Source organism: Colletotrichum jinshuiense, chromosome 4 (assembly GCF_051148585.1).
Source record: "Colletotrichum jinshuiense chromosome 4, complete sequence".
In the NCBI taxonomy this organism is placed as follows: domain Eukaryota; kingdom Fungi; phylum Ascomycota; class Sordariomycetes; order Glomerellales; family Glomerellaceae; genus Colletotrichum; species Colletotrichum jinshuiense.
Genome location: NC_139311.1, coordinates 5,217,849 through 5,228,731, shown reverse-complemented (window position 1 = coordinate 5,228,731; position 10,883 = coordinate 5,217,849). Strand labels below are relative to the sequence as shown.

At 55.6% G+C, this 10,883-nt stretch overlaps 4 protein-coding genes across 4 annotated transcripts; 3 read left to right on the top strand and 1 right to left on the bottom strand.

Moving 5' to 3' along the window:
- Positions 1 to 42: 42 nt before the first annotated feature.
- EsH8_IV_001319 (uncharacterized protein) lies at positions 43 to 966 on the top strand (the record flags this gene model as incomplete). The annotated part of the gene is made up of 1 exon (XM_083266209.1): positions 43 to 966. The coding sequence occupies one exon, from the start codon at positions 43 to 45 to the stop codon at positions 964 to 966; it is 924 nt and encodes a 307-aa protein (XP_083125104.1).
- A 460-nt stretch (positions 967 to 1,426) lies between these two features.
- EsH8_IV_001318 (catalase catA) lies at positions 1,427 to 3,774 on the bottom strand (the record flags this gene model as incomplete). Its single annotated transcript, XM_083266208.1, has 3 exons — positions 1,427 to 3,105; positions 3,162 to 3,483; positions 3,547 to 3,774. 3 exons carry the CDS (start codon positions 3,772 to 3,774, stop codon positions 1,427 to 1,429), a joined length of 2,229 nt encoding a protein of 742 aa, XP_083125103.1.
- Positions 3,775 to 5,527: 1,753 nt separating this feature from the next.
- On the top strand, positions 5,528 to 8,339 carry EsH8_IV_001317 (XFP N-terminal domain-containing protein; the record flags this gene model as incomplete). Its single annotated transcript, XM_083266207.1, has 8 exons — positions 5,528 to 5,690; positions 5,758 to 5,832; positions 5,886 to 6,123; positions 6,176 to 6,328; positions 6,377 to 6,686; positions 6,750 to 7,514; positions 7,566 to 8,244; positions 8,305 to 8,339. The coding sequence occupies 8 exons, from the start codon at positions 5,528 to 5,530 to the stop codon at positions 8,337 to 8,339; spliced, it is 2,418 nt and encodes an 805-aa protein (XP_083125102.1).
- Positions 8,340 to 9,622: 1,283 nt separating this feature from the next.
- Positions 9,623 to 10,763, top strand: EsH8_IV_001316 (uncharacterized protein; the record flags this gene model as incomplete). Its single annotated transcript, XM_083266206.1, has 4 exons — positions 9,623 to 9,695; positions 9,841 to 9,884; positions 10,083 to 10,484; positions 10,617 to 10,763. 4 exons carry the CDS (start codon positions 9,623 to 9,625, stop codon positions 10,761 to 10,763), a joined length of 666 nt encoding a protein of 221 aa, XP_083125101.1.
- Positions 10,764 to 10,883: the final 120 nt, after the last annotated feature.

The following is a 10,883-nucleotide window of genomic DNA, read 5'->3' as shown; positions in this document are numbered from 1 at the left end:
ACACTCGTTTACATCAGTGCGGACCCCTTCAGTTCTCCAAAGATGAGGTCCTCCATCCTCTCGTTCCTGCTCGCGCTCCTCGTCTCGCTCGCCGCAGCGCAGACTCCTCCCGCGACGGAGACGCCAGAGGCGACGACCTCGGCAGCGCAGTCGTCCACGACGCCAGAGGCATCCGGCGCACCGACCTCCACCGCGGCGCAAGGCACCACCACCTCGAACGGCGGCGGCGGCGGGGGCGGCACAACCACCGCGCCGAGCAGCACGCCGCCGGCGGACGTCTACCTCAAGGTCCCCCAGCTCTCCGTCGGACGCATCGAGCTCGACGTCGACAACCTCCAGGCCGAGGTGAACCTAGCAGCCGAGATCGCCAAGCTCGTCACCATCAACGCGGGCGTGCAGATCGGCGTCGAAAAGGTCAACATCACCATCGTCGACGTCGAGGCCGAGCTCGAGCTCGTCATCCGCCTCGGCAACCTCGTCGAGATCGTCAACCGCACCCTGGCCTCCCTCGACCTGAACCCGCTGCTCATCAACCTCCTCGACACCGTCGGCGACCTGGTCGACGACGTCGTCGGCGCCGTCGACGGCCTCCTAGGCTCCATCGTCAACGGCGACACAAAGGTCAACTTCCTCATCGACAACCTCGGCAATATCGTCCAGGAGGTCCTCAGCGGCGGCACCAACGCCCTGAGCACCATCATCGGCAACTACCAGCAGAACATGACCTTCACTGGCTCCCAGCAGGACCTCGGCAACGGCCTGGTGCAGAAGACGTACTCGTACGAGCCCCTCAGCTCGCTCGTCAACATCGTCTTCAACACGCTTGGCCAAGTCGTTCGGGCCACCGTCGTCAAGGGGGGAGGCACCGGGGGCGGAAGCTCGACGGCATCGGGCACGACCGTGGCGCCGACGTCTGCCGTAACAAGCGCGGCTCCCGTTACGACGACAGCTGCCGCGAGTACATGAATAATCATGATAAATATAGCATAATCAATACTAGTTATAAGCCGGCCGGCAAAAACATGTGAATGACAACGCGATGTACCTTGCTTCTGTGATTGTATCAACTCCCCAAGAACAAAAGGCCCATTTCGTATTGTGTTAAAACTGTCAGGCAAACCACTCAACCTATAGTCATGAAATAGAATACCGTTCTGTAGACTGGCAATTTTGATATACTGTAACAAAACACCTTGGACGCTTAGCGAACCAGCGTTGATAGGATTGGCAAATGAAATACTCTGTAGATATTCATCCATTAGAGCCAGTTAACCCGAATGAACCAGCAACTACCTTATCACATGTCACAATCAAAGGCCGGATATGCAGTCAAATTCAAGTCATAATCAATTGGTGATTATAGTACATATCCCTCAGGGCTAGAGGTCCCAACGCCATTTCCCGTCCCATTTCATTACTCGTATAATTAGTATGCCAACTGGGTGCTCAGGCCATCAAGCTCACGCGCCCACACGCGGTGCTGAGAGATGGTGAAGAAAAACTGCTCCAGGAATCCCTTTCCGTTCTTCAGAATCTCGATCGTCTCCTTGAAGCTCTCGGGCTGGAATGACTTCATTGTGATGACACCGTAACTCTCCTCGACGTCGCTGCCGCTCGACAACGTCACCTCGGGGAGCGAGATGGCAGTTCGGATAAACTCAACCGCCTCGCCAGTGGCGGCAATTGCCTTAAGATGACCAAAGGCTTCGCGGATCCAGTGCACCGCCCTGCCGTTCTTGGACAAGGTCTTGATCGAGTTTTCGCCGCCTGGAACGAAGATGGCATCGACCATGGTAGATCTGAAGCCCTCGAGATGGTGGTTGGGCACAACGCCATTTCCTGCCGTCTTGGATGCGCCTGCAGGGAAGATCTCGGACCGGCGAGTGCCAATCACCATGGGAATAGCCATGGAAGCAGCGACTGCCGCCTTGGCGGCGCCAAAGGCAACAGGGTCGTAGCCGTCAGCGATGATGATGGCAACGCGGCGTGACTTGATGGTTGGGGTCTCGGGCATGAACTCAAGCTGGCTGAGACCCTTGGCCGTGTTGCCGTGGTTCGGCCTGCCAGCCTTCTCAGGCGGCGTAGCACCAACCATCTCAGCGACGGCCTGAGCCAAGCCAAGATCAATGTCGGCAAGACGCTGTGCCATGCGCTCGTACACAATGGGGTCCTCGCAGTGATCCAGCTCAAAGGCAAAGGCGTTGATGGCATGGGTCTTCTCGATAGGCGACAGACTGTTGAAGAAGAGCTGGGCTTGGCTGAAGTGCTCCTTGAACTTGGCACTCTTGGTCCGCTGCTTGATGCCTTCCACCTTCTGAGCGAAATCGACATAAGCACCGGAAGCCTTGGAGTGATTTGCGGGAGGGACGGCCTCGTGGCGGTTGGGCCAGTAGTTGACGTTACCCTTAGAAATGGTTTGGCGATGCTGGCCATCACGGTTGAAGTTCATAACAGGGCACACAGGCTTGTTGATGGGCAGCTCCTGCCAGTTGATGCCGAGACGAGTGATTTGGGTATCAAAGTAAGAGAAGTTACGGCCCTGGAGGAGAGGGTCGTCGGAGAAGCCGATGCCTGGCACGACATGGCTGGTACAGAAAGCAACTTGCTCGGTCTGGGTGAAGTACTCGTCGGGGTTCTTGTTCAACTCCAATTCTCCAATGTAACGGATTGGGATCTGCTCCTCGGGCCAGACCTTTGTGGCGTCGAGAATGTCAAAGTCAAAGTCATGCTCCCTGGATTCGGGGAGGACTTGGATACCGAACTTCCACTTGGGGTAGGCGCCGTTCTCGATGGCCTCGGCAAGATCCTTGCGGTGGAAGTCGGGGTCTTGGCCAGCAAGCTTCAGGGCCTCATCCCACACGAGGGAGTGAACGCCAAGCTCGGGGGTGAAGTGGAACTTGACGAAGTGACGCTCACCCTTGTCGTTGGTCAGGGTGTAAGTGTTGACGCCGAAACCTTGCATCATTCTGTACGAACGGGGAATGGTACGGTCAGACATGGCCCAGCAGAACATGTGCGTGGCCTCGGTGTGCAAGTATTGGAAGTCCCAGAAGTTGTCATGAGCCGACTGGGCCTGGGGGAACTCGAGTTGAGGTTCAGGCTTCCCTGGACGGGATGTGTTAGCAGAGTGGTTGGGCGTGCTCGGGATTGGGAAATCGTACCTGCGTGGATGACATCGGGGAATTTCATAGCATCCTGAATGAAAAAGACGGGAATGTTGTTTCCAACAAGATCCCAGTTGCCTTCTTCCGTGTAAAACTTGATGGCAAAGCCGCGGACATCTCGAACCGTGTCGGCGCTGCCTCGGCTACCAAGGACGGTAGAGAATCGGAGGAAGAGAGGGGTCTCGCGCGACGTATCGGTCAGAATACCAGCGTTGGACACGTCTGCCGCGCTCTCGAATAACCTAAAGGTACCGAAAGCTCCAGCTCCTCTGGCGTGGACGACACGCTCGGGGATTCTCTCGTGATCGAAGCGGTGAATCTGGCGCCAGACGTATTAGAACAATCTCTAGTTAAATTGGGTTGATAATGCATGGCAGCATACCTTTTCTCTCGCAATGGCATCCTCCAGGAGCATGGGGCCCGTCTTGTCATTGTTGGTGACCCTCAGCCAGTCATCCGTGTTCTCGACCTTGGTTCCAAAGTCGGTCGTCATGTCGGCCTTGGAGGTGGGCTCGACCATGTGCTCAGCAAGTTGAGCGTTCTTCTTGTTTGATTGGCCCATGATTGTGTTTCCGGCTCTCTTCAAGGTGTCAGGAACGATGCTTGCCATGTTGAGCAGAGAATCGAAGCCGTTGTTTGGGAGGCAGAAGGAAAGAAATAAGAAAATCAATCCTTGGGAGAATGGAAGAGAGAACAGGGTTGAAAAGTCAAATGATGCCACCACCGAGACCCCAGTCTTTATAAAGCAAGTCCCGCCATTGGGCCATTGAACCCATCCGTATCGGCATATCGAGTCCTTCCGCGTGCCTGACGTCAACGATATGCTCGCCGTCAGTCGAGAGCAGCGATAGCCCCCCTAGTTGGGAAGGGCCGTGCTATGTCTATTGGTGGGACGCTCTCCAGTGTGCCACGGCAGTTTCGGAATGTATACTTGTATCTGCACACCGGCGTGGCTTGCTGGGGAGGGGGAGGAACCCGGGAGTGGCAGAGGCAGTAGCTGTGGGAAAAGAATAAAATAAAAAATAAAAAAGGGGAGAAAACGGAGGACAATTGACCGGCAGAGATCAAAGAAAGCGCTGGCGCATCGTGATTTCGCCATGTTGATGTCAGAGCGAGCTCAAAGTTGCCGCGTCCAGAAGCAGCCGCCACGCCCAGGCCCCGCCCCTCCCTTGCCGGTGCCCCTGTCGCCGCTGCTCCTGCCTGCCATTCGGGAAGTGGAGTATGGAGCAGATGCTCCAGAGTCACAGCCAATGGGAGTAAATACCTACCAGGCAGGCGCCATGTTTGGCAGTAAAGCGGGCCAACGGTTCAGGCTGGACGCTAAGGCGGTGGATGTGGAGAGCAGTGGTGCGGTACGTACCTTTGTTTTATTTTATTTTATCTTTTTATGCCCCTCGATTGCCCCTCGGTGGCCCAAGCTTCTTTCCCTCCAATTGAGCTACACCACTTATGGCAGCACAGCAGCGTGATTAGTCAAGACTGCACATGGCCATTGCTAACGAGGCGCACCTCATTCGGCCAAATTCTTTTTTTGGGGAACTCGAGTGAGATCATGGTCCGGTAATGATCGAAATTCACTTCCAGTATCGGCCCAACCTGGAAAAGCCCATTTCCTCGGCATCCAATTGTTACCAGGGGAGTCGTAGTCAAGCTGGGGCTCCGACAGTGACATCGGCATGATCCAAGATGCACGCAACTGATCCATCCGCGCAACACCAAGTGCACACCACGCATCTCCCCGTCATGGCAGCCAACGGCCCAAACTCTATGGCCATATTCAAGTACTTTAGGTCGAGGTATTCAGCAAACTGAAAAACGTATACACAAGAAAAGAAAACCACTCTGTTCTGTCGATTTGATCTTTTCGCCCCGCTGTTGTCCATTGTTTTCCTCTTTGGTGGTTGTGCAGCTTTCATATTCTTGGCTGAGCATCGACGTCATAGACTTCATCGATCGCCGTCCTTGCTTTCCCACATCCCGCTTCACCGGCACAAACAGAGACCCAGGCCCAGGTCTAGCCTCCAGCCCATTAACCCTGTTCCCGATAACGCGTGAAATCATCATCGGTGCCGTTCCGCGGATACCATTTCGCATAGTATCTGACAGAGAGGAGGTACTCTAGCTACAACCACATCGCATTCAAACAACGTCGCATCTGTCTTACCATTCCCCAAATTCCATTCCACTGACCTCGTCAATTTCCATCTACCTTGACGCCCAAAACTCTCATCGGACCCGAACCAAGACAAGACCACGGACGAACTGGTAGACTGGTATTTCCTACCGCTCAGATACCAGCATACCCCGGCGATAAAGCCATTGCAACAGGGTGGACCGACGTCCCGTCCCATCCCGTCTTCAAGATGCCTGGACAAGTCATCACAGAAGCCAATCCGCCTCCCCTGCCTTCCCACCTACCCGACAATGTCCTCGACCTCGCCGTGAAAACAGAAAAGAAACCGTTGGACGAAAAGGTCGCACAGTCCCTGCGCGACTACCAAAATGCCGCCTGCTACATCGCTGCGGGTGAGCCGGTCCTAATCTTGCCTGCCCCGGCAGATGTGCCGCTCGTTCACCAGCTGACAGTGGTTAGCGATGATCTTCCTCCGAGATAACGTTCTCCTGGAGTCCCAATTGAAGACCGAGCATGTTAAACCCCGATTACTCGGTAAGTCCACCACCTTGTCGTCCCGGAGGTAATGTTCTCTGACAGCGCTCCAGGTCACTGGGGTACCTGTCCCGGTCTGATTCTGGTGTGGTCCCACCTCAACCTCCTCATCCGTAATCATGACATGGACATGATCTATGTCATTGGCCCCGGCCACGGTGCACCCGCAGCACTGGCATCCCTGTGGCTCGAGGGTTCACTAGAAAGGTTCTACCCCGGCGAGTACGATGTCAGCAAAGAGGGTCTGTTTAACCTCATCACGAGGTTCTCCGTCCCGGGAGGCTTTCCTAGGTAAGGCGCCACGCATGCTGTTGCTGCCGACTCATGCACTAACACGCTCCAGCCACATCAACTCCGAGACCCCTGGCTCCATCCACGAGGGCGGTGAGCTAGGCTATGCATTGGCCGTGTCATTCGGAGCTGTCATGGACAACCCGGATCTCATCGTGACATGCGTTGTTGGTGACGGCGAGGCCGAGAGCGGCCCTACCGCGGGGTGAGTCCGTACCCTTTCCATGATGAACCCCGTGCTGATGAGCCTTAGTGCATGGCACGCCATCAAGTACCTCGATCCCAGAGAGTCAGGCGCCGTGATTCCCATTCTGCACATCAATGGCTTCAAAATCAGCGAGCGCACCATTTTTGGCTGCATGGATGACAAGGAGATTGTCGCCCTGTTTTCCGGCTACGGATACCAAGTGTGCATTGTGGAAGACCTCGAGGACATCAACACCGACCTCTCCAGCGCCCTGGAATGGGCAGTTGCTGAGGTCAAGAAGATCCAAAAGGCTGCTCGCTCGGGTGAAGCCATCGCCAAGCCACGATGGCCCATGATTGCCCTGCGCACGCCCAAGGTGAGCCATAATAGTGTTTTTTCCTCTTTTACCAAAACGAAGTGCGTCTACTGACATCTACAGGGATGGACTGGCCCCAAGGAGGTTGACGGCATGATTGTTGAGGGCTCTTACAAGTCGCATCAGGTCCCCTTGGCCAAAGCCGGCTCCGACGAGACTCACCTCAAACAGTTGCAGGAATGGCTCTCAAGCTACGACATTGGCAATCTGATACAGGAAGGAAAGCCGACCGCTAGTATTCTCGAGGTAATTCCCAAAAACGACGCCAAGAAGCTTGGGCAGCTCAAGACCACCTACGACCCGTACATCGGCCTCAAATTGCCTGACTGGGAGCCACTGGCAGTCAAACCCGGCGATGAGGCCAGCTGCATGAAGGTGACGGGGCAGCTCCTCGACAAAGTGATGCAGGAAAACCCGCACGGGTTCCGCATGTTCTCGCCCGATGAGTTGGAGAGCAACAAGCTCGACGCCGTGCTGGAGCACACCGGGCGCAACTTCCAATGGGACCAGTATTCGCGCGACAAAGGTGGACGGGTGATTGAGATCCTCTCGGAGCACTCCTGCCAGGGCTTCATGCAGGGTTACACTCTGACGGGCCGTGTGGGATTGTTCCCCAGCTACGAGTCCTTCCTGGGCATTGTGCACACGATGATGGTGCAGTATGCCAAGTTCAACAAGATCGCCAAGCAGGTCAAGTGGCGAGGGGACCTGGCGTCCATCAACTACATAGAAACGAGCACGTGGACGCGCCAGGAGCACAACGGGTTTTCCCATCAGAACCCATCCTTCATCGGAGCAGTTCTCAACCTCAAGGCCGATGCGGCACGGGTGAGGCCCCTTTTCCAACGATGCCTAAAGCCGGATAGCTAACACGCGCAGGTTTACCTCCCGCCCGACGCCAACTGCTTCCTCAGCACCGTGCATCACTGCCTCAAGTCTAAGAACTACGTCAACCTCGTCATCGGCTCCAAGCAGCCCACGGCAACGTACCTCAGCGCGGACGCCGCCGCAGAGCACTGCCGTCTAGGCGCGAGCGCTTGGGGTTTCGCATCGACGGACAACGGCGCCAACCCCGACGTGGTCCTCGTCGGCATCGGCGTGGAGTTGACGTTCGAGGTCGTCAAGGCCGCCGAGCTGCTGCGCACGCTTGCCCCCGAACTCCGCGTCCGGGTCGTCAACGTCACGGATCTCATGGTTCTCCACGCCGAGACCAAGCACCCCCACGCCCTGTCTAGAGAGGCCTTCATGGAGACTTTCACGGAGGACAAGGCCGTGTGCTTTAACTACCACGGCTATGCGACGGAGCTGCAGGGCTTGCTGTTTGGACGGCCCAACGTGCACAGGATGACGGTCGAGGGATACCGCGAGGAGGGCAGCACGACGACGCCGTTCGACATGATGCTCGTCAACTGCGTGAGCCGCTACGACGTTGCGGTCCGCGCACTGAAGGCAGGCGCCGAGGTGAATGAGAAGGTCAAGGCCAGCCTCGATGACAAGATCAAGGAGGTTGAGGCGACGGTGAAGAAGATCCGAGACTACATCAAGGACAACGGAAAAGGTATGTGACAATTCCCGGCGCTTGACTCGGCACTGGATGGTTGATGACTGACCATGGCAGACCCTGACGACCTTTACGACTCCCCCAACTTTTAAGCGTCACGATTTCATGATTATTACGATAGATGGGCAATAGACAGTGATTAAATTAAAGAAGAATTATGCCATGGTTGAGAGGGTAGTGGGTCAGAAGGACCTTTCTCGACTGTTGTTATTTGTGTATTCCATAAGAAAAGACAAGAAGAAATGAATTCCATTGAACCTGACAAAAAAATGTTCGCGAATGAAAAAAATGTGTGGCTGTTGTTAATAGTCCGAGATTGTGATGCCTCGTGGCGGAATCGAACCGCCGATCTTCTCATTACTAGTGAGACGCTTTACCACTGAGCCAACAAGGCTTGGAAATCATGCAGGGTAGTATCGACTAAGTAGCCAGAACGGGGGCTGGGCCGCGATTAGACTGGGTACATTGCGGAAATTGAACGCTGGGGTCGGGTCGGCAGCATGTGGGCAAATATGAAGACTCATTCGTAGAGAGAAGGAAGGCCGAAAACATAAAGAACCGAAGTAGATCACGGTGAATGTTTAAGACAGAATTTTGGTTTGCAGAGGACGAGCGTGTTTTTTTTTTTTTTTTAACGGCGCAGCGCACCGCCGGGGCGCGAAGGCGATGGCGGCACAGTCTCTGCCTGAGCGTGCATTCAACCGCACAGCGCAATGACCCAAGCCGAGTGATTTGTGGTGTGAGTGCGAATACAATTGCTCAAACAGCAGGAGTGAGCAGTAAATTGGGAACACGAAACGAATTTGTCGGCAAACGCTAGAGGTGAGAGTCCCTCTATGGGAGATTTTGGGGGCGGAATTAGAAGTTGATGGCATCGAGGCAAAATGAGCCAATCTCCCCAATGTAGTCGTTTCCAGAGAGCTCAGAGGTGTGCAGTAGAGGCACACACACACTAAATGAAAGCCCGGCCGAGCCTCACTTGTTTGCGCCCCTCCTCGCGTTTGCTGACCGAATGTGTTCACACGGCGGTTGCGCCTTTCCGTTTTCCGTGTCTGGGAGGCCGAGTACATATCTCCTATCCATGCAACGGCCAGACCCCAGCTAATCCCTCCCACAGACACCCACGTTCTGATAAGACAAAGGTACCGGTACTTGAGCCCCGCCCCCACCTCGAAATTTCTCCTTTCTCCTTCTGCCCCCCATCGCAGTAGCATCGCCAGAACGTTCCCCCTTCCGCGAAACGAAGCGAAGAAAACACCAAAAAAATAAACCTGCGCGCGCGGGCGGAAAAAAGATCGGAGTGACAAGACGAAGACGCGACGGACGGCGTCCCCTCCCTTACCCGGCCCCCCAAACCTAATTCCCCCGGTTCACGATGGTCTACTACTTCACCTCCAAGGCGGTGGAGCCGTCCGCCTTCATCTACGTCGGCAAGGACAAGTTTGAGAGTACGTTTCTTCTGCCCGTCCGCCCGGGGACGAAGGGGCGTTCAGGCCTACGCACGCGGCCTTGAGGAACAAATCTTCAGGGCGGGAACGGCTGGCAAGAATGGGGGGAGGCAATGAGAGAGAGCGCGGGGCTGATGAGAAGTAGATGAGGAACTGATCAAGTACGGCTGGGAGGAGGATGTCTGGTTTGTTTTCCCCTTCTGTTATTTCCATGAACGATCCGACACTGACTTTTTCCCAGGGTACGCATATTCATATTTACTCCCCTTCCGCCTCATCTCTCACTCGCTCACTCTTCCACTCACTCACTCGCTCACCCTGAGCCATGACCCATCTCACTCACCCCCCAAACCGTCCGTCCACCCGCTCACTCACATCGCCGCGCAGTTCCACGCCGACAAGCTCTCCTCGGCCCACATCTACCTCCGCCTCCCGGACCCCAACGACGCCTCGGCCTCCCCCATGGCGTGGGACGCCATCCCCGAGCCGCTCCTCACCGACCTCGCCCAGCTCACAAAGGCCAACTCCATCGAGGGCAACAAGAAGGACAACGTCACCGTCATCTACACGCCCTGGTCCAACCTCAAGAAGGACGGCAGCATGGAGGTCGGCCAGGTCTCCTTCAAGGACCCGCGCAAGGTCAAGAAGATCCTCGTCCCCCAGCGCGAGAACCCCATCGTCAACCGCCTCAACAAGACAAAGGTCGAGAAGAAGCCCGACCTGAAGCAGGAGAGGGACGACCGCCTCAAGGAGCTGCGGAAGCGGGACCAGGCCGCCACGCTCGAGAGGGTATGTTCCTCCCCCTTTTGATGCCTCTTTCCTTCTTTTGCCTTTTTCTGTTTTTTTCTGTCCTTGTTTTCTTTACGTCCCCTTTCACGGGTCCACGAGTACAGCGCTAAACAATCCTGCCCCCCTCGACAGAAGCGAGAAGAGGCGCGCATCGCCCTGGAGCGCAAGGAGAAGAAGTGGCAAAAGGAGCACGCCTACGACGACATCTTCTCCGAGGAGAACATGGAGAACTCGAGCAACCAGAACCGGGATGCCGACTGGGAGGACGACTTTATGTAGCAGCAGCATTGCCCTCGTCTCCTTACCTTTCACAGCGAGAATCTCTTATATCAAATCAGTCAAACCTGTCAAACCTGCAACGACCTCCCTCCACGTCCTATCCTCATCATTGTGACAACC